This window comes from Rhinolophus hipposideros, assembly GCF_964194185.1.
Source record: "Rhinolophus hipposideros genome assembly, chromosome: 5".
NCBI lineage: Eukaryota > Metazoa > Chordata > Mammalia > Chiroptera > Rhinolophidae > Rhinolophus > Rhinolophus hipposideros.
The window spans coordinates 28,500,679-28,523,742 of NC_138051.1; the positions used below are offsets into that span (position 1 = coordinate 28,500,679).

At 52.9% G+C, this 23,064-nt stretch overlaps 2 protein-coding genes across 2 annotated transcripts; one reads left to right on the forward strand and one right to left on the reverse strand.

The window, feature by feature from the left end:
- Positions 1-446: 446 nt before the first annotated feature.
- On the reverse strand, positions 447-2,917 carry IL25 (interleukin 25; the record flags this gene model as incomplete). The annotated part of the gene is made up of 2 exons (XM_081048939.1): positions 447-702; positions 2,601-2,917. 2 exons carry the CDS (start codon positions 2,915-2,917, stop codon positions 447-449), a joined length of 573 nt encoding a protein of 190 aa, XP_080905065.1.
- Positions 2,918-10,687: 7,770 nt separating this feature from the next.
- Positions 10,688-18,950, forward strand: EFS (embryonal Fyn-associated substrate). The gene is given in 9 exon segments (XM_081048929.1): positions 10,688-11,347; positions 11,349-11,435; positions 11,438-11,483; positions 11,486-11,547; positions 14,923-15,201; positions 15,422-15,562; positions 15,658-16,380; positions 16,709-16,798; positions 17,974-18,950. Coding segments are annotated over 9 exon segments (1,911 nt in total). The 5' UTR covers positions 10,688-11,302; the 3' UTR covers positions 18,412-18,950.
- Positions 18,951-23,064: the final 4,114 nt, after the last annotated feature.

The window sequence follows — 23,064 nt, forward strand, 5'->3', positions numbered from 1 at the left end:
CACTGAGTGTTTGATGAATGAATGAATGAATGAATGAATGAACAAAGAAATGGAATGACGGGCTCTCTGTTGGCAAGGGGTAAAATGTCAAGAAAGCGCCTATGCTGCACCAGGTCAGCTGGGGCTGGGAGGAAAGGAAGAGGCAGAGTGGTGGCCTCCAACAATGGGCAGAGCTTTGAAGACGGTTCTGAGAGGAAGTGCCAGCACACCAGCGTCCATCGGCCACAGCAGCTGCTGCTCCGTTCACTTTACCCCGCATTTTCCGTCCACTCCAAAAAGTGCAAAGTGCAGATCCCCACAAAGGCCCCATCCTGTCCCACAGTCCTGCTGCTCCGGGTGCTGCTTTGGAGGGGCTGAGCACTCGGCGTCCTGGTTCCCTGCGGCAGGTAGTTAGTTGTACACCCAGCTCCAGTGTTCTGACAGGGGACCAGCCATGGGCAGCATGACTAGGCCATCACACGGGGCCGCACGCACACACACGCCAAGGAGACGCGGTAGAGCCTGCGTTCTAGGCAGTAGCCACCTTGGGTGCCCTGTTCTCCCGGGCACGGTCGCCGGTAGAAGACGGTCTGGTTGTGGTAGAGCAGCTCTGAATTGCCCCGGGGGTCCATGTGGGAGCCTGTGTGTAGGCTGACGCAGTGTGGACACAGGCAGCGGGCGTGGTACAGGTCCTGGGGGAGCCGGTTCAAGTCCCTGTCCAACCTGTGGGGGTGGCACATGTTAGTCAGGCCCTGGAGGGGGAGGCTGGCTGGGCAGACGGGCCGGGCCAGAAGCAGGGAGTGCCCAGGGTGGGTGGAAATGCCAGAGGAAGGAAATGGTGTGGTCAGGAGTCCTGGCTTCTTGCCCTAGCTCTGGCACCCACTTGCCGGGTGACTTTGAACAAGTCAACTGTGAGGGTCGGGATGGAAAGGTGGCTTTCCAACTGGTCCTGAAACCCTTAGGGAGGCAGGGGAAGGTGAGCAAGCTCCTGCCTCAGTCTCCGCCAGACCAGCTCCATTTCCATCTGATATACACTGGTCTCTGGTATAAGGTTTCTCTTTATAATTGTTATTACATTTTTAGGGTTTTTCTTAATTATTATTATAAATGTAAAAACTGCTCTTACATAAAAAAGTGTAAAATGAAGACTAACGTTCTGTCTCCCCACCAGTCCCACTCCCCAGAGGGCACCACTGTCACCCACTGCCTACACGTCCTCCAGACACCGTCTGTGCAGGTATTATAAGCACATCTAAGATTACGCAGTGAGACGTATTTAGTTATTCTGAAAGGATCTCATGGCCAAAAAAGGACTTGAAAAGTAGGTGTTCCAAAGGTCTGGGACTCCAGAAATCTAGCAGGAGACAACTGCTAGGTTGTAAGACCATTCTCCACGCAGACAAGCCCTTGCCAGCTGGGGCTCAGCTGGCACAGCATATCGCAAAGTGGATTCCCTAATAAGTACCCTGCACGAGAGGGGTCGGTGGCCAAATGATTTTAATGGTTTCTTTTCTGTGGATTTCTTGCAGACTTTAATGTGCTGAGCACATTAAAGGGGTCACGGCTGGAGCAGCTTTTCCCACACGTACTTAATCTTATCACTTGTTTCTGAGTAGTAGCTTGTGGGATGACTGTTACAAAGAACCCATTTTACGGAAGACCAGTCGAATGGTTATCGGGACTTCACAGCCTCCCAATGAGGGCCTGGACCCCCGCTGATTCAGCCATCTGGCACCCAGCCTCCCCAAAGAGGTTCTCACCCTTCACATTTAGCCCAGGACCTGACCAGCTCCTGAGACCACTTCAAGACATGGTGACCTGAAGTCTCCACCCTGGATCTAGTCTCAGTCAGAGCTGACCCTCTCCCTACTCACTGAACTTCTCCTTCCATCCCCAAAGCCAAGGCTAAGCCAGAACTAGACTTACAGAGAGGAGGAACAGACACTCCATGAGGACAGACAGAAGGAGAAGTATGTTTGGGACCCTAAAGTCCTAATTTTTAATATTTTGCTTCATTGTCCCTATTTCAGTGCTTCTTAATATTTTTCACATCATGGCATAAATCGAGAATTATAGTATTTGTGTGGCACACTGAGTGAGAGACTAAGATTGTTCATGATCCAAAGTAGGTAGCTTGGGGCTCCAGCCACCACCCAGCTGCTTCCTGAGTTGAGGATTTCATTATCCTGGAATATTTATAACCCAGGGCAGAACATTTGGTATTGGGATGCTTCGTGCCCGTATCATACAATGATTCCCGGATATTCTAGTTAGAAAAGCACAGCCATCGTAGGAATGAAAGAGGAGGGAGAGGAGGAGAAAAGGAGAGACATTTTATGTACTAAGAATAGATTTTGCATAAGTTATTTCATATGATCTGCACGTTACCCTATGCAATATTATCTCATTTTACAGATAAAAAATAACCTGAGCTTTGAACCCTTGGCCCAGGGTCACCCAATAAGAGTCAGAACTAGGACCCAAACTAGGCCTTGTCTAACACCCAAACCTTTATGACCTCTCTGAGATCATAGGCTGGAACTGGGGAGAACTCCCTTGACCCATTACACACACCCTGCCTGGCACACATGCAAGCATTCGGGAGGGGACAGCAGACTCACTCGTATCTCCAGGGGGAGATGGATCTGCTGTTGAGGGGTCCGTCTTCGCTGGCGCTGCAGGATTCTGGGTGATGGGTGAGGCTAGCGGTCTCTGGGGGAGATGGGGGAGGCATGAACACAGTGTTCCACTTCAGCCACTCCTCAGTGGGGTCCTGAATTTTGTTGGGGCAGCAGCTGGGCCAGTGGGTGCAGTCCTTCTGAAGCCGCAAACTGACGGTGTGGGTTCCCATGACTATTGCTAAGAAGGCAACCACCTGTAGGAAAAGGCCAGTGAGAGAAGTGCTCCTATCCAGTCTGGGTGCCTCTCCCCCAGCCATTCCCTGAGATCTGGTTTCTAGCTCCACCTAACCCTTAGCCCCAAACCTGGGAGCCCAGCCTCCCTTCACCTCCAGCCACATCTCTGCCCCTGTCCTGCTCAGCGATGGCCCAGCCAAGCCTCTGTCCACTCACCTGGTACATGCCGGATGCCAGATGCTGCTCGCCAGCCGAGGTGCTGTACAGGCTGACAGGCAGGGCCCTGTGGAAGCAGGCTGGCTGGAGCAGTTTAGGAGTCCTGGTTTTATTTTCAGCAAACCTGTTTTGTTTATTCAAATTTATTTCCACTACCTTTTGAAGGGAGTGACCTGAGATTAAAAAACAAAACAAAACAAAAGAAAACCTGACAGTGTTTCCAAAAGCTGCTTAAAATGCTGTACTCATGGAAGTTGTGATAAACATGTTTGTAAGCCTGGAAGCCTATTGGGTAAACTTTGTTCTTTGCATGTCTCTAGGCATGGGATCAAAGCAGTAGGATTCTTCTACTCTGAGCCTCTGAGAACTGGCATTATGGGAAGCTCCCTGGTTGGCTTGGTACCCAACGTTAGGGAACGTCATCTGGCCTCTCTTCAGGAGGCCTCATTTCCATTATCTCTTCTGCTCCCACCCAACAGGTCTTATCTCCACCATTCCCTTTCTTCTTGGAAATACTCCTGATCACCCCCATCTTAGTGAATATATCCGCTCTAGCTCCTGTTCTATCTCTTATTGTTCTCTGACGCCTTCCTCTTCTTTAATGACCCCAATTTCTATGACCCCCATCATCTATGACTCCTCCCCATTGTCCATTACACACTCCCTGACGTCCCCTGGCCCCCTCCAGTGGCCACTCAGACTCCTAGCCCTGCCCTTTCCCTAACTTCCTCTGGGCTCTCCCTAATTCCACAGAACTGCCAGGAAGGCCCCTACCCCATTAATTTGTTGGCTGAATGTGCAAGGTCTGATGGAAGGAGCTGTGGGTGACTGTTCCCATTGCATAAATGAGAAGGTAAAGCCAGGGCCTGGTAAGAGCCTCACCTAAGACCCAACAGGAGTTCCCAGTTCCAGGGACCAGCCTGCCCCCCACACCCACTCACAGGACAATGGGGACAAGGTCATGGCAGGGGTAGCTGAAGCTCTCAGGCCGTGATGTGAACCCACCCAGCCTCAGTGTCCCCAAATGCATGGGCCACTGTCAGCTGGGTGTGAGGGGGCGGTATGTGTGTTCCATGGTGGCTCAAGCTGGGCCTGACCCCGAAGACACAGGTCAGTCAGGGGCCACCCCGCCTGAGAGGCACCATTCTGGGAGCAGGCCAGAGCCTACTTCCCTCCAGGACTTTCTCTTCATTCTCACTGACACCCACACCACGACCCCCCACCTCCACCCCTAACACACACCATACACTAACATTGTCTCTAGAATAAGGTTTCCTGATTTGCATGTGCTTTCCCTTAGAAAATACTCCTCTGGTAACCAAGGACTCCGGAACTAAACAAAGGGAACCAGGAATAACTTTACGTGCACAGTAAGGAGGAATCCCTCAAACGCTTTAAGGCAAAGCAGTCCAAAGCAGAGGCATGACGAGGTCGGGGGACATTCTAGAAGACTGAGAGAAGGTGCTCTGGTGAGGACCCTGGATCTGGGGGTGGGGCAGGGCTTAGGGGAAACAAGTGATGGCCGGGAGAGCAGGGGCACTTAGGGAGAGCACTGAGGCAGGCGTCCACCACCCTGTTCCCGCTGCCCCACTCTCTGGCCCTGTGCGTTCAGACACTCTCACTTCCACATTCCACTGGCCTCAGCTCCTGTGCATCAGCTCATCCTAACCTTTCCATAAAACCACAAGTGGAAGCTATTATCCCTATTAGCTCATATTAAGATGAGGAAACTGAGACCCGAAGAAATTTAGTAATCTCCCCAAGGTCACATAAGTAGGAAGGGACAGCGCTGGTTTTCCACTCCAGCCCTGACCAACTCCAAATCTAAGCACCTTGCATGGAGGTGCTGACTGAGGCCTGGTTGGCAAAGGGTAGGGGTCTCACAGTAAGTGTTTTCCTGCTCACCAGGGCTTGGGCGGGGACAGGTCCCACCTGAACGTGCCTGAGGCCACAGGGCATTCCTGCCCACTCAGGCATTCATTCCTGTTGGCTGGGACCCACGGCTCCCACTTCTTATTCCCCAGCCTTTTGTCTGGCATGTGGCCCCCAGTGTGGTTCTTGGTGTTCCTGAGCAAACGCCAACCTTAGGAAAGCCTTTAAGGGACGGTGCTCTTCCAGAAGAGCTAGATTCCTATGGGTCTAGACCAAACTAATCAGAGCCTGAGCCTGACCTTGGCCCAGACAGACCTCCTGATCTCGCCCCTACCCCAGCCCCGTCCAGGAGGGCGTGCTGGAAAGATCTGAAGTGATCCTAGCTACCTGTTTCACTTGCTGGCGCTGCAAAGGACCCACAGTGACTTTCAGGAAAGGCCTCTGGAGTGATCCTTGCCTGTACCAGGACCTCCTCTGAGGAAAGCCCTGACAGGCAGCGGGAGGGCCCCTCCAAGCACAGTGCCCCCCAGTGCTACTCAGGCCTGAGGGAACCTGTGCTCTGAGCCACATGCCCCCGCTCCGCTCTGGCTTGCTCAGCCTGTGCCCTTGTCTCACTAGCATCTCGGTGGGACTCCTTAGGGTGACTGCCTGTCATGAGAAATATTTTCCAGAGGGTTCTCCTCCTGGGTGACTAGCTTTGGAATCCCTGAGTCACATCAGCTTCCAGGGAATCCTTGGAGGTGTGGGGAGATGGGGGTGGCAATGGGGAGAATGCTGGAGGTGGGACCAAAGGAAAGTTTGCCCCGCACCTAACATCAAGGGTGCCTCCCAATGTGTCCTCACCTGCCAAGGCCTGACCTGGCAGCCAGAGGGGACCTGCTGGGAGTCCCACCCCTATGCCCCTGGGAAGAGAGATCACATCTGACAGGAAAGGGAAGGGAAGAGGTGACGGCATACATCCTCACCCTTGGCCAAGAAATGCTCTTGGGGTTTGCAGAAGTCTAGACGATGGCGGTCCTGCCCTTCCTTAGAAAGACACTCAAATCCTCACCTGCTCCCTTGAAGTCCTGACCCTGCCTTTGATCAGCTCGTGACCTTGGGCCCTCTCTGGTTCTTTCTCCTTCTTTGTAGAAGTGTGCACGTGTTGGGGGTGGGGAGCAGAGGGAGGTTAACCAGGATGGCCACAAAAGCGCCAACCAGCTTAGCTGCTCTAGACCTCAGCTCCTGAAATAGTGCTGACACCACAAGATTCAGCGGAGGTCACTGAAGCTCATCTGCACTCGCCTGATGTGAGGTGGGGCCACTGGTGGTTAAAACGTTGAAACCCCTCTGCCCTTGCTGGTAAGTAGATGATATCGTAAGCCCTGGGGCACCCCTATCACAACCCCCCTGAGATCCCGCAACTAAAGGCCTACTCAGAGAGGGGCCTCCAAAGCACAGCTCCCATGTCCTGATGGCTAGCTGAGAATGATATGGTTGCTAATAATTTTCAGTGTCACCTTTAGTTACTAAAATGCTTAGGCTCCGGAGCATGTCTTCACAGACAGCCCAGTCTAGCTTGGGAGACAACACTGGGGAATCAGAGAGCACAGGACTAGAAACTCCATAACTCCCTCCTCAGCCCAGTGCTGGCGGCTCCCCACAGAGGTCCCATGGCTTACTCAGCTTTGTCCTATAGTCATGGCCGTCCCTGTTCATTCATCCATTTGCCAAATAGTTTTTGAGCACCTGTTATACGCCAGGCACTCTTCTAAATGCTAGGAATGCAGAGGACAAACCAGATAAGGTCCCTCCCTCACGAAGCTTCTGTCTTAGGAGACAGATGATAAACAAGGAAACGAGATAATTTCTGATAATAATAATAAGTGCTATGAAGAAAATGAAACAGAGTTATGAGATAGGGAGTTATGGGGGGAAGGGAGCTGCTTTAACTTGGAAAGTCAGGGAAGGCCTTTCTGAGCATTCAGAATTTGACATAATGATGGGAAGGATCTGGAGGATGAGTGGTCCAGGCAGTGGAAGACAGACATGCAAAATCCTACAGGTGGGAAAGAGCTGGGCATATTTGAAGAACAGAAGACAGATGGAACAGATGGAAAACAAAGGATGAGGGAAAGAGTGGGATGTGATGAGGTGGAAGAGGTGGGCAGAGACCAGATCACATAGGGTTCCATCCCACAGGCTGTGGTGAAGCATATGGATTTTATTTCAAGGTCTGTGGGGAGGCATTGACTGGATTCAGACAATATCTACTTGATGTGTTTCCCAACGATGAGTACCTTGTCCTTGATATTATGCTACCCCCAGAGCTGGCATCAAATAAGAGTTGCTTTTATCCGACATTTACACACCATGGGCCAGGACTGTCCTCAGGATTCTTTTAATCCTCACAACAAGCTGATACTATCAGTTCCATTATTATCTCACTGTACCGACAGTAACCCAGAGGCTCCAAGATGTCATTCGTGTAGCTTGCCAAGGTCACTAGTTAGTGTTGGAACCAGGATTAGAACCCAGGCAATCTGGATGCTGAGGGGTTCCAAAGGGAGAACTGGAAGAATCTGTGAGCACCTGAGAAGTTTTGAGTAGCAGGAGAAACAAGAATAGGTCAAGAAAGTGATGGGGAGGGGATGAGGAAGAGACCAGCTGGTTTGCCCTGCTAGGAAGGTGAGAGAAGACTGGGATCCAGAAAGCCCGATGGAGATTCCTTCCTTTTATACTCCTGAATATAGCAAAGGCAAGCCACAAAGCTGAGGGCCTGGCTGCCTGAGGCATCACCCACCCCTCATCCAGGGTCTTAGCTGCTCACCTAACCTGGGCTTCCTCCAACCTTACCTGGAGCCCACAGCTCTCCCTGAACAAGTTAGAATCACCTTAAACATCCACAAAGAAGAGGGCAGGGATGAGGCATAATAACAAGGAAAAGGCTCCTCCTGCCCTCAGCAAAAACAAACAAACAAACAAAAACCCTTTCAGTTTTCATAAAAGCACAAATTGTCGGGGGAGCCAAGGTGAAGAGGAAAAGTAGAGGGAGATCGCTGTGCTGGGCACTTTGCACATATTCACTCTTCACCAATGTCACTGTTAACAGATGAGGAACTTCAGAGATGTTATATAACCTGACCAAGGTCACACAGCTTAATAAACCAGGATTCACTCCTGAGTCTGTCTCCATTCAGTGCCCAGGCACTCCAGAAACAGTCTTCCTTTCAGGCAAGTTTGCACTCTGCTGCCCTCACCTACATTTCCCCAGGCACTGAGCCCCATGACCCACTTCCCAAACAACCTTTTTGCCTGGTCCTAGAGCTTCCTTCCTGCTTAGCCTTTTCTGGCCTTCATCTATTTCCCCTGTGCCAATCAGAGCGTTCATCTTTGGGAACTGGGTTTCCTAATCACCTCCTTCATGGGCCCGTTTGCCTTGGGAGTCCCTTGGACTGAGATCATATTGTCACTCTCCTGAGTGTCTGTGTTCTAGACCGCCAGGTCCCCCCCAGGCCTGGGGTCTGTTGGAAGTAGGACCAGGGTGGAGCGGGGATCGGGGAGCTCTTCCTTCAGATGCATCTGAAAATTTAAAAGTTCCCCTACCATCCTGTTCAGGAGTCCCAGTCCCACTCCCAGGTCTGCACTCCATCTCTGAGCCAAGACCCAGCACCAATATTGTCCATCCCCACGTTTACCCCAGAATCTCTCCCTTATCCACCTGTAGGTTCCACTGCTCCCCTCTGCAGAGGGTTCTTCATAGGTGCCCAGGCAATAGGGATGGGAAGGAGCCAAAGCAGGTATTCTCACCTCCTCACCTCCTGGGAGATGCTTGCATGCGTGGGTCTGTGGAATGTGGAGGGGGGAGCATGTATCTGTCCTAGGCCTCAAGTCCACAAAGGGCCTTAAATTAGACTTTTGATCTTATTCTCAAATGAAGTTATACATAGAGTCTATTTTTGTGTGTGGACAAAAGGGGTTATGTACAAGTTCAGTGAACGAAAATAGTCTCACATGGTGATCTGATCATAAATTCCTAACTGGGCAGATCACGGTGGGTAGTCACACCCCAGGCAGATAACTTCTTTAGTAAAAGGTTTATCTTTGCCTTAAGCAAGCCCTGTCCATTGTTCTTGTGCACCTAGGTTAACATACCTTTGAAACACCAGAAGTAATCATCTTTCCCAGACCCCTGGAAGGCGTAAGCACCCTCAAGGGAGCATATAATCTTGTTAATTATCCTATACTTTGCTCTCTTCTACCTTCCTGTAATCTGCCTTAACTTCTCTCCTTAGTTCCAAATATATAGAAGAAACTGCAAATCTGTCATTCTCTGGAGCATTGGAGATCTTGTTTCCCAACATTGTCCTCAGTTTGGCTCAAACAAACTCATAAGAATTCTCTACAGGTTTGGACGTTTCTTACAATGACAGTTTAAAGTGTTAATTTGTTAAATGTAAATATTGAAAATAGACTATAGCTTTTCAATCCTTTTTGGCACCTCACTTTTTAAATACCAGGAACCTCAAAAACGGAAGAAGGAAGGCCTCTGTCCCTCCAGCCTCTGTCAGGCCTTGATGTGTGCCCCAAAAGGAAGAACCAGGAGAGGGGGGTAACTGGAGGGAGACAGGGCACACACTAAGGAGTAGTTAGTTGTATGGCAGGAGAGGGGTGGAAACCCCAAAGGCCGGTCCTCTCAGCTGAAACTCCTGGGAGGCCAGATCGCAGCTTTTCTGAAAGCTGGCCCTTTTGTGCCTGCACTCCTCAGTCCTGCCCTTCGTGGCAGCAGGAGTGTGCCAGGGCAAGGGCCAGGGACGGGCCCAGACTGGCAGAAGAGTGTAAGAGGCGGCACACCTCGCCCTCCTGCAGCTCTGGGACCTGACGCTCAGGCTTCACGTTCTCTCGCCAGGGCCAGAATCCACGTCCAGCCCCAGACAGACCCCCGACTCCAGTCCAGCCCCGCTTCCCCGCAGGAGCCGCGGCTAGTCTTGCCACCCCTGCAGAGGCAACACCAAGAGAGAAGAGAGACTCCGCTGAGGACCCAAGCAAGGCGGAAGGAGCGCCCTCCCTCCCACGGGAAAGACAGATGTAGGGCTAATGAAAGGGAGGCAGAGAGAGACCCGGGGCCGGCGGGGGAGAGCGGGGGCGTGGCGGGGGATGGCGAGCTCGGAGGCGGGAGCCCACCAGACCACCCGGAGGGCCACCGCGACGTCGGGAAGAGGGAGCCAGGGAGAGGGGCCGGGAGGGGGCGTGCAGTATGGCCCGAGGGTCCTGAGCTGAAACTCAACACCGGCCTTTGGAGGGAGCGTCCTCCTTTCTCCTCCGCCCCTTCCCTTTCCCTCCCTTTTCCCCTCCCTCCTTTCTCTTAATCCCCAGGACCGAGCCCCGAGCCGGAGCGGAGAGGGCCTGAGGGGAGGAGAAAGGAACTGCCCTGAAAGGGGTCCGGGAGCCTGGGAAGGGGCGGGGAAGGGAGCCGCGAGCGGGGTGAGCCTGAAGGCCACGCGCGACCCCCGGAGCCTTCCCAGCCCTCTTAGTGTCCACCCCACCACCAGGCGAGTCCCGAGGTCCCTGCCCTTCCTTCTCCTTCTCTTTGCTCCTTCTGCTTTGTGGCCTTTCTCTGCGTCCCCAGAGATACCCGGGTACTGCCTCGAGCTCTGGGAGCGCAGAGGGGCCCTGCCCGGGGTGCGCGTGGGCGGGGCGGCGCGCTTGCGCCGGGTGCTGGGCACCAAGGGTGGGAGCTGGAGCGGGTGGCCCCGCGCGCTGCGGCCGCGGAGCGGGGGGGCGGGGGGGCCCCGCTGCGGCTGTGGAAGGCCATCCCGCCCCTTCGAGTCTCGCCGCGTGTTATCGCGGCGCCCCCGACCGCGGAGGGGCTGAGAGCGAGTGTGAGTGAGCGCGAACCGCCTCATCCTGAAGTTGCGAGTGTCTGGGCGGAAAGCAGCCACTCGGGCAACGCAGCCCCACGGTCACGCTCTCGCAGGCCTTTGGTGTAAGCCTGGCCGTTTTTCGCCAAGATGGGCGAGTTTGAAGGGGGACCGATGGCTCAGTTCTAGCGCTCTCCCTCCCCGGCAGCGGGGCCGCTGCAGCACCCGATCGCCCCGAACGCAGCCCTGGGATCCCCGCTCTTCGGCCCCGCGTGGGGTGGGGTTGGTCCCCAAACTCGCTTGTCCAGCCTAACCGCCCAGGCGGCTTCTCCCAGCCCTCAGGGCTGTCTTGAGCGGCCTGTCGAGTCGTCGAGCGCAGCCTTCGCTTCCGCCTCCCCGCCTGCCCCGGCCCTAGTAGGGAACTTGAGGTCCCTGCGGACCTGGGGTGCCTCGGCGGCCTAGGGCAGGCATCTCCGGGGGCCTGGCCAAGCCGGCGGCCCCCGGGAGGCTGTGGGGACAGTGCAGAGCTCGCGCCCTTGGATGAGGTCCCGCAGCGACGCCCCGGCCCGCCCTGCTCCTCCTCCTGCCCGACCAAGCTGCCTCCCATTTGGGGAGTTTTGTGGGTTTTCTTTCTCCTCCTCCAACGTCCTCGGAGGCCACGACTCAGGCGCCGCAGCCGTGGGCCGCCTCCATGGTGCGGGGCAGCCGCTGCTGAAGTCAGCGAAACCGAGCCTGGCCTGGAGCAGGCCGCACCGAAGGCCAAGCCCATGGCCGTAGCCACGTCGGTGAGTCCACCAGGGGAAGGAGGCTGTGGGGCAGAGACCTTCACAGCTGCCCTGCACTCCTGTCACTTTTATTTCTGCCTTCTCTTTGTCTCTCTCCTTGGTCCCTTTCTTCTCCAGGAGGCTGTGTCCCTTTCCTCTCACTTCTGTTTCCCTTTCTCCTCACTGCTCATCTCTAGCTCCTTGTGGGTCTAGGTTCCCCTTTTTCCCCTCCTCTCCCTATTCTCCCCTTTTTCTTTCTAGAGGCTGCCCAGGGATAGAAGGAAGGGGGCAAGTCTAGCCCGAGTTTTATCTGCTCTTTTATGGGCGGAACAGATGGCCACTGGTGGCTGGCAGGGGCTTGTGATTGGGAGGCAAGTAAAAGGTTGGGGGGGGGGGGGCTGGAAGAATGGAGGTGGCTCCAGGAAAATAGGAGAGGCTGGAGGGCCCATGGAGGCCCTTCTCTAGAGGAGGGATGGAGGAAAGGGGGGAAACGAAGCAAAAGCGGGAGATCAGACAGGGAGAAAGAGAAAATAGAGGGAGGAAGGGAGGTGATGTCAGCCAGCCTCTGGCCACTTTCTGGGTACTGGGGACAAAGGGAGGAGACAGCTGGCATGATGGGACAGTGGGAGGAGGCCTCCCGGAGTGTGCGTGGCCCGCTGCCACCCCCCATTAAGTCAGCCCCTCCCTCACTAGTCAGCCAGGTCCCTGAGGAGAGGGTAGAGGTGGCTACACCCATCATCAATCAGGTTATCAGCAGCTCTGGCCTGGGTTCCCCACAATTGCAAGGCCCAGAGGTTTGGCTCCATTGGACAGAATTCAAACCTAGCACTGGGAGGAGCTCTCCTCAGCCCCGCCTCTGCTTACTGTCTTGCACTGCGTGTCGTCCCAATCCAAGCAACTCTGTCCCCTTTTCCACCTTCCCTAGGCCCTAGGATTCCCAGGGAAAGCCAGGCTTCCACCTGCCTTCTGATCTCCTCTGAATGGGTACTCTGGGCAGGAAGATTGTGAGGCTGGAAAGAGAAGTGTGGTGCTTCACGTCCTCCCATATCCTTCTAGGATAAGTTCAAGTTTCACTGTTCAAACCAAATTTCTTTTAGTTCCTCCATCTGTATGATGGTGAGAAAAACCATCATAGTTTTTAGAGCCAGGAGAAGGGAGGGAGGCAGCTGGTCAACTATGTAGTCCCAGGAGGAAGATTTTTCTTTTTACCCAGAGGTGGGGTGGGGGGTGGGGGGGAAGGCTAGTATTTATGACCATCAAACTTACAGGATCCTGATAACAGCTATTATTTATTGAACATTTACTGGCCCTAAGCTTTGTCCTAGTTTGTCCTGGTTGTTTGACACATTATGTCATCCAACCTTCACAATATTCCCGTGAGGATAGTACTATTTTATCCAAAAATAGATATTTGGATATGGATATAGAATTCTACAAAGGAGGAAACTGAGGCTCAGAAAGGTTTGACAACCTGCCCATATCCACCCAGGTAGAAAGGGATAGACCCAAGGCTCAAACCCAGTTCTGTCTGCCTCAGAACTGTGCTCTTAACCCTTGTCTAAATCCAAAACATCAATTTAAAATTTATAATTAGAAAGAAAAGTGCCACGCTAACCAGGAATTTGTATCACTGGGTTAGCATGTTTTCTTTCTATGGGACAGCATCCTTTAGAAACCAACATAATGAGAAAATGGTTTGATAAGTTTGGAATCAGGCAAGAGGAGAAGTCAGTTTGCTGTTGAAATCACCCAGCGATGAAAGGCTGACAACCTCTCCACCTGAGGGAAACACCAGCCAAGAGAAACATGCACTCATGCTGGCTGAGCAGGGCCTCCTTCTCCTGATGGCCTGGGGGCCAAATACAACCTTCCAGAGATCTTTAGCTTGAGATTTTTTACTGAATTAGCCCCGATGGATTACCTGCTCAGTCATGCTTAAATACTTTTCTCCACCACCACGATGTGAGCCACCTTTGCCTGGGATCCTGCCTGCAGGTGCAGTCATTTAGCAAACATAACTTAAGCAGAATATATTTTGATATCGTGAGTGGTTTAAGCTTGATTCTACCAAAGGACATTGTGGAACCAGAGCCCTATGAAGGGTGACTAGCAAAGGGAAATTGGGTATAATGAAGACTTTATATGCGTTTGAGTCATGTTTGAGTCATGGACCTTCTTGACTTAACCAGTGCTCCTAACATAAGAAGGAAAAGGTAGATCCGTATGTTTGTGATTATGGAGAGGTAGTAGAGGAGTGATTGAGAGTGCAGGCTCTAGAATCAAGCAGCCAGGGGTTCATATATGCTCTCAGCTGCACCAGTTGTATGTCATTGGGCAATGTACTAGCCTCTCTGTTCCAGTTTCCTTTCCAGATGGGGATAATGATGGCTCCTCCCTCCTAAGGTTGCTGTGAGGATTAAATGAGATGAGATGATTAGAGCAAAAACTTTCAAAGTGTCTGGATACATAGTTTGCCTTAGTATCGGTGACTTATTACCTGAGTGTGTGGATCTTCAAAGAAAAAGTTTAGATGTCCCACCAGACAGGACTGGAAACAGGCTGATAAACCCTTGCTCTTGGTTGGTCCACCAGCCCCTTACACACACGCACACACATACACACACACATACACACACACACACACACACACACGAGTGTATACTTTTTCCATTTCTCCATGGTAACCTCAGCCTCTTCTGAGAACCTTATTTGCTCAGACTGAGAACAAAACAATTGCTTCGGTTTCCGTTTTCCTCTTTTTTATGCCTAGGCACTGTCTGGGCTGAGCCAATCCCAGTCCCTCTCAGAATGAGGGGTCCCTGCGGCTGCTTCATCTAACCTTTTGTTTGTAGGGGATGTTGATGGGAAATGGGAGGTAAAGGACATTCGGTGGGAGACCTTAGCAGGACTTCCTTGTGTACTCAAGGCTTTGGAGGAAATTCATTCAGCATATGTTTACTGAGGACCGATTCCAGGTCAGGCCTTATTGCAGAGGCTAAGGAATAGAGGAGTCCCTGTTCTCACAGGGCTTACAGTATAAGGGAAGAAATCGATAATAAAAATAAATAGACAAATATTATATAGTGTTATGAAGGAAACAATGAGTGGACACAGACACAGAATGGGGTAGGGAAAAAGTGAAGAAAAGACCTCTTAACAGCAAGTGCAAAGGCCCTGGGGTGGGAAAAAGCTTGTCTAGTTCAAGGAATAGAAAGGAAGAGGGAAGTCCAGGGGATGAAGGTGGAGACAAGGCAGAGCCCAGTCAGGAAGGTCTGAGTCAGGAGGTCAGATTCTTAGCTTGAAGGAAATGGGAGCTCTAAAGTATTTTGAGCAGGAAGTAACATGACCTGGTATGTGTATGAAGACCCCTCTCCCCACTCCCACCTCACCCACCAGGCCCAGCTGGCCCGGGCACTGTACGACAACACCGCCGAGTCCCCCCAGGAGCTGTCCTTCCGCCGAGGGGATGTTCTACGGGTACTACAGAGGGAGGGCGCTGGTGGGCTGAACGGCTGGTGCCTCTGCTCCCTGCACGGCCAACAGGGCATAGTGCCCGCCAACAGAGTGAAGCTCCTTCCTCCTGGCCCAGCACCCAAGCCCAGCCTCTCCCAGGTGCCCCCAGCCGAGCCTGGCTCACCATCTCCAGCCCCAGAGCACAGCAATGAGGACCAGGAGGTGAGAGCTGGAGCCCTCCCAACCCCGGGGCAGGGATTGCCCTGAGACCACACGCAAGTCTTCAGGGCTCTGCTCTAAGAAGCCTGCCAACCCTTTCTGGGTTCTATGTCCCCGAGGGACAGGGAGGAGGTTGGACAGTGTCTACACTCCTCCAAGGCACACACGTGACTTGATTTCCTGGTCCCCACGCCTGACCCACCCACCCGTCTTGATCCCCCAGGTGTATGTGGTGCCACCCCCAGCTCGTCCCTGTCTGACCTCAGGAGCTCCAGGTGGACCCTGCCCACCCTCCCCTGACCCCATCTACAAGGTTCCCAGAGGCGGTGGGACTCCACTGGCTGCCTCTGGAGATGCCTTGGAGGTGAGGGCTAGAGGTCTGTGTATGTCGGGCAGGGAATAGACCGCTGTGGAGGGAGGGAGTCAATTGCTGAGAGTAACTAGCCGCTCCCTCTCCAGGTCTATGACGTGCCCCCCGCTGCCCTCCGAGTTCTTTCCAGTGACCCTTATGACTCCCCTGCCTCCTTTTCCCGCTCTCTGGCCCGGGTCACCCCACAGCCCCCTGGAGAAGACGAAGCTCCCTATGATGTGCCTCTGGCCCCGAAGCCACCATCAGAGCTGGAGCCAGATCTGGAGTGGGAGGGGGGCCGAGAACCAGGTCCGCCCCTCTACGCTGCCCCTTCCAACCTGAAACGGGCATCAGCCCTGCTCAACCTGTACGAAGCACCTGAGGAACTGCAAGCAGATGGGGAAGGTGGGGACACTGACGAAGGCATCTACGATGTGCCCCTGCTGGGGCCAGAGACACCCCCTTCTCCGGAACCCCAGGGAGCCTTGGCCTCCAATGACCCAGACTCCCTGGCCCTGCTCCTGGCCAGAAGTCCTCCACCCTCACACAGGCCCCGGTTGCCCTCTGCGGAGAGCCTGTCCCGCCGCCCTCTGCCTGCCCTGCCTATCCCTGAGGCCCCCAGCCCTTCCCCGGCTCCCTCTCCTGCTCCAGGCCGGAAGGGCAGCATCCAGGACAGGCCTCTGCCCCCACCCCCACCCCGCCTGCCTGGCTATGGGAGCTCTAAGGTCGAGGGGGATTCAGAGGGCGGAGAGTTGGAGGACGATCCAGCAGGACAGCACAATGAGTATGAGGGCATCCCGATGTCTGAGGAGTATGATTACGTCCACCTGAAGGTGAGCTCCCCTCCACCAGCCCTTCCAAGATGCCCCCTGGAGACCTGGGGGGGAGTGAGGGGGCCTGGGCCCACACACGGACTCTCCTGCCTTCCCTTCCTCTGGCCTGGGACTCCAGTACTTAGCCACACTTGTACCAGTACCACATCCCCCCTAAACCCAGGCTGGGATCCCTGAGCCCTCCGACTTGCCACCAGAGCTCTCCCAGACCTGGAGTCCAGGAACTGCAACCTCTGATGGCAGGAGAGACCTCAGGGAGGAAGGGGGAGTGGGGAGGGCCAGGAAGGCTACCCAACTCCTGCACTGAGACTCTGACCCCTTGTTGCAGGGCATGGATAAAACTCCGGGACCTAGGCCCTTGGATAAGGCCTTCCCAGGGGGTCCTGAACTGCTGGAGAGGGGGCCACCGGAGCAGCAGGTAACCCTGTGGTGGTGGTACTAGAGAAGGGGGACCGGGGAAGGAGGAGCAGGAACGTGGAAGAGAGTATGAACTGAACCATCAAGGGAACTAGAGTAGGATGGGGTGAAAGTTCAATGAAATGGAACAGTTGGAGTAGACGGGAGTTAAAATTCAACAGGAAGGAGCTGGAATTTAGAAAAGGATATCAGGAATTCAGAAAGAGGGGAAAGAATGTGTTGGAGAGGAATCAGAAAACGGAGTATTGAGGAGCAGAAAGTTTCCGGGCTGTGGGTTAGAGCTGGGCCAGGTTACTTCTGGGGCTCCTTCCAACTGATTTCCTGGGTATTAAGAGACCTGGCTCCACCAAGAAAAATCCAGGGGCTCTGAAGTGGCCAGTTCATCTTTCTGGGCTTCAGGAAAGTGAGGTAGTCTCCTTGACTCTGGTTTTAATCACAATCGCTACCATTTATCAGGTACTTACCAAGAGCCAGACTCTGTGCTAAGCACATCGCAGTGCGACAACACTAATCCTGGCCAGTTAGTACTCGTACGGGGCTTAGTGTGCAATGCTCTGTTCTGAGCCCTTTCTATATACTGTAGAAACGCATCGTCCCTGCAGCCTTAGGAGGCAGATACTAGACGTGCGCCAGCCGATGTGGTAGCCACTATTCAGACACATGGCGATTGAGTACTTGAAACGTGGCTGGTCTGAACCGAAATGTGCTGTAATATAACATGCATACCAGAATTTCTAGACTTACTATGAAAAAAACATCTCAATAATTTTTATATTGATTACATGTTGAAATTACAACATTTTTATGTTTGGGATTTTAAAATATACCAGTTTCTTTTTACTTTTTTTGAGGTGACTACTAGAAATGTTAAAATCACACGTGTGATTTGCATTGTTAATTTTGAACAGTGCAGTACTAGATTCCCCAGTGTAGAGATCCGGAAAGAAGTTCAGAGACTTGTGTGAGGTTGTTTGAATCCAGATGTATCTGACACCAGCTCTGAGCACTTTCCTGCCACTCATTATGAGGATCTAAATTTTCTGATGGGCAAAGATAAGAGCTAAAGGGATTGAACTAGGAAGAAAGGACTGAGGAACAAAGAAGGGAGGAGAAAGAAAGTGAGAGCAGGAGTGACACTAAGAGAGCATTCCCACTGACCACTCCTTTTGCTCTCAGGACGACGCCCTGTCTCCAGGGGAGCCACTGGTTCTGCCCACCGGAGATCTACAGCTCCTGCACTTCTACGCAGGGCAGTGCCAGAGCCATTACTCAGCACTGCGAGCAGCCGTGGCAGCCCTGATGTCCAGCACCAGGGCCAACCAGCCCCCGCGCCTTTTCGTGCCCCATGGCAAGCGGGTGGTGGTGGCCGCTCACCGCCTGGTATTTGTTGGGGATACCCTGAACCGGCTGGCAGCCTCCACCCCTCTCCGAGCTCAGGTTGGGGCTGCAGGTACAGTGTTGGGCCAGGCATTACGGGCCACTGTGCTGGCTGTCAAGGCAGCTGCCCTGGGCTACCCATCCAGCCCTGCGACCGAAGAGATGGCACAGTGTGTGGCAGAGCTGGCAGAGCACGCCCTGCAATTCACCAACCTGCTCACAAGCCTTGCCCCCTGAGGGTTCCAATCTGCCCCTCCCTCCCTGCCAGAGACACCCCTCCAGACCTGGGGCAACTGGAAGGCTCTCTTTTAGGGACTAGGAGAGGTGGGGATCCCCATCCCCCCCTTCAGTCATCTCAGTCTCTCACAGAGACATTTCCAACCCCTACCCTGCAGCTTTTTGTACAAGCCATTTTGTATAAATTATTTTTATTTAATATTATTCCCTGTTTTGTCAGGGGCAAGTGCCAGGTCCTCTGGAGCAGGAGGACTCTTCTCTTTCCTCAGCCTGGGGTGGAGGGTCTTGTCACTACATTGCCACCCACCTCTGGAAGCTCGGCCCCCCAGAGAATCAGATGGCTGAAACCCGGGCCACCTGGATGTCCTGTTTCTTGGCTCTAGAACATCAGTACCTCACTGTTAGTTAGAGTGAGGGCAGGACAATGACCACTCAGAATATGAAGGTCTGGGAGAGGCCTGAAGGCTCCTCTCCACAGGATGTGGGAGAGCTGGGCCTCAAGCACTGGGCATGTACCTCAATAAACCGTACTGTCTGGCTCCATGATTCTGCTTCTTAGGAGCCTGGGGTTGGGTCTGGTGCCCCTTGGCTAAACCTATGGGACACACACTATGGACAGGAAGGATGCCTTTAGGATTGGGGGTGAAATTTTGCTGTTTCGTCAACAACTATTCATTCTGCGGGTTCTTAGCTCCCATGATGTGCCAGGCATGTACATTGTGGGGTGGAATGGACATAAACAAGTCAGTTGCTGATAATGGAAATAAACAGGGTGATACGAAGGACTAACCAGATGAGAGGAGAAGCCATGGAAGGAGACTATAGACAGGATAGTTGGAAGGTGATATCTGAGCTGAGACCCCAAAGATGAGAGAACCAGCATTCCAGGAAGACAGACACTGACTACTGACCTGTGGCCTCCAAGACCTCATTGTCAAATGATGTTATTAGAAAGGAGACATGTGGAGAGGCTGGCCACACGAGAGCCTTAAAAGGTGTTGTGCTGAAGAGGTCACCCCAACTCTCTTCAGCTTTGTGCTGCAGGATAGCTCTGGCCAGCTGGAGAGTGCTGCTGGCTGGCCTTGGTGCTTGCTTCCTTAGGTTAACCAAGGGGTCTGACCCCTTAAACTCCCCTTCCCAGGCTTCCTGCTGAGACTCCTGGACACAGCATCTTTCAGAGTTGCTGATGGGCAGATGAATGTATGTTAGAAGTCCATAGTCTTCAGGGCTTTGGTGAAATAGATGAGCCATGGCTTAGATGGGGAATCGCTCCAGCCATTTGCCACAAGGGGCAAAGTCCAAGCCACCAATCCATTTCCCAAGATGATGCCCTGGCACAGTGACTGGATTGGAGGCACCTCAAACTTCAATCACCATCCTAGGGTCTTGGCACCCCCTACGCATTTGCCTCCATTATGGGTTTCTTCTTCCTCATTTCACTCTCAAAAGAAAACTCATTTCCAGAATCTGGGGCCACCAAAATTCACCCCTATGTGTTCAAGACATAACAGGCCATCCCCCATCATCTTCCAGAAAGAATTTTAAGAGGTCAGCCTGGAATTAGAGTCAGAGGTCTCAGTGCACGTCCCAGAACCACATGTACCTTTGTGTCTGTGGGTAAATCCTGTCAGTCCCTCTGAATCCGTTTCGTCTGATAGTATGATCATAATGGTCTCACAGGGTTGTGAGGACCTAACAAGACAACTGTCATGCAGAGCGAACGACGGGGTCTCTGGTCCCGCTCCCCACATAAGAACGCAGGACATGGGGAGGCCAAAAAGGAACACCCACGGAGCCATAAGTAGGGGAGTCATATCACTATATTCTCACCGGCGGCATCCACCTCTCTGCAATCCGCTCTTGCTAGCCCCCATTTTTTTTCTAGCGTAGCCACAGCAGTTATATTAGTGGCCAATGGCTTACGGGTTACAGCTGACGGCCAACTAGCCACAGCTGCTGGCCATCTGATCACAGTTGACGGCCATTTACTACCCAAGCCAGCACCTTTCTATGTGAGGCCGAGAGCCTGGAAACTGTTTTCTGGGGCTTTGTCCCCACACTCCACCCCTACAGGGTCTCGCCTCACAATCTACGCGACAAGTGTCTTCCGCGAGGGTCCCTGTGCGAGGAGCCTGGAGGTGAATGCAATTATCCTGGACACAGCCAGGCTCTCTGAGCACAGCCAGGGTTTCTCAGGGCACTCCCAGTACTTCTGGGCACAGCCAGACTTCCTGGGCTCAGCCAGGGCTCTCAGGGCACTGCCATTCTCTCTGGGCTCAGCCAGACTTCCTGGACCCAGCCAGGGCCTCTCAGGGCACTGCCACTCTCTCTGGGCCTCTCGGGGTACTGTGCTGGAACAACAGCGGCTCACAGTCAAGGTGCTTACATATTCTCGATGGCGGCCAGTCAAGACACAAAAGCAAACATCCGCCAGTTCCACTGCATGGTGGTATGTTCCCAAACAGTCAAGCGTCCATTAAATTAGGGATGAAAGGCAATTCCCCATAGTCCATAGTCATTCTCCAGGGCTGTCCTCGGTGAGGGCCGGTGAGGGACGACCGAGACCTCACCCTTATCTCCCATGGAGGACTCAGCAAGAGTTTCCTCCTGGGACTACAAGTCCTGCATCCGGGCTGCCTCAGCAAGCACTTCCCAGCCCACAGGGCCGCAACGACCTTCGCTTTCTCCGGCCTCTGCTGGTTGGGGAACCGTCCACATCTTTCCACCCCTCCAAGGGGGTCCAGCTCTGCAGCAGCTGCTCCTCCCGGTCTTCCTGAGACAGAATGTTCATAGGCACAAACTGTTCCACTGCCCTTCGGAGAGTTTCAGCCAACACCGTACCCTGCTCGCTGCGCCATTTGTCGTGCAGGGCGTCCGGCGGGGTCTCTGGTTCCGCTCCCCACATAAGAACCCAGGACATGGGGAAGCCAAAAAGGAACACCCACGGAGCCATAAGTAGGGGAGTCATACCACTATATTCTCACCGGCGGCATCTGTCTCTCTGCGATCCGCTCTTGCTAGCCTCTATTCTTTCTGCTAGCGTAGCCACAGCCGTTATATTAGTGGCCAATGGCTTACGGGTTACAGCTGACGGCCGACTAGCCACAGCTGATGGCCATCTGATCACAGTTGATGGCCATTTACTACCCAAGCCAGCACCTTTCTATGTGAGGCCGAGAGCCTGGAAACTGTTTTTGGGGGCTTTGTCCCCACAACAACGCATATCAACAGTGCACATAAAGTCAAGGGACTACAATTTAAGGACAGACACAAAGACACAGACAAATCCCCAAGGAATGTTGGCTATGACAGCACTGAAGTAAATTCTGAACGGGCGCTGACATGGGCTGGGGGAGGGGAAATGATGGGAGGCTGCTAAATGCTTTAGAAGAGTTTCCATATTTGGAAAATTTTTCAACAGGAGACAAATTAGAAGCGTGTTTCAGTGGAGAGAAGAGGGAATAGATTCCCTGACTGGAACAACAGGACACTCCTTTCCAACCCTTACCTGAGATTAGAGAATAAAGTATCTGTTAGGTATTGAATCTCTTAGAGAAGTGGTTCTCTGACTTTAATGTACTACACATGGGGACCTGGTGAAAAGGCCTGCGATGCTACATTTCTAATAAGCTCCCAGGTGAAATGGGTGTTGCTGGTCTGTAACTCACACTTGGAGTAGCAATTCTAGGAGTTAAGGAAGGCTTCTCTGAGACAAACATGCTCGAGCTGACAGCTGAAGGATGAGAACTAAGGAGGAGGAGAAGACGTCTACGTATAAAGACCAGCTTATGCAAGGGTACCATGGCATGGAAAAAAGAAGAAAGGCCAGTGCAGCTGCAGTGCAGTTTGAGAAGTGAGATGGAGCTGCAGAGAACGTGGGGCTAGGCATGCAGGGCCATGTGTGAGGTGTCTAGAGAATATTACTCTCTCTACCTTGATGGTGAGGAGAAGCCGTTGAAGGCTGTTAGGCATGAGAGACATGAACAGATATGCATTTTGAAAAGATCACTCCACCTGCACTATACATAACAGATGGGGGAAAGGGATGGAAACAGCATACACAGAGTACCAGTTAGGAATTAGGAAGCTAAAGCAGTCTGTGCAACAAGTGGCTTGACTAATGGCAGAGATGGAGAGAAGGGGAATATCAGAGAACTGTATAGAAAGTAAAGTGGACAGGATTTTGTAAAGGATTGACGGAGGTGGGGGGAAGAAGGCACGCTAAGGGCTGTCACCTGAGCATTTGGCCACAATTGGATGATGCGGTTGCCATTCACTGGGGAAAGAAGCACTAGAAGACAACCAGGTTACAGGGGGAAGAGCATGAGTTTGATCTTGGACACACTGAATTTGAGATCCCTATGAGTCATCCAAGGTAAGAGGTCAAAAAAGAGGTGTCTGCAAGGGTCTGGTGATCAGAAGAGAGATGGCAGCTGGAGATGTAAATCTGGGAACCAGGGGTGGCCAGTTGGCTCAGTTGGTTAGAGTGCGGTGCTCATAACACCAAGCTTGCTGGTTCGATTCTCACATGGGCCCAGTGAGCTGCTCCCTCCACAACTAGAGTGAAAACAAGAACTCGACTTAGAACCGATGGGTCCTGGAAAAATACACTGTTCCCCAATATTCCCCAATAAAAAAAAAAACAATTTTTTT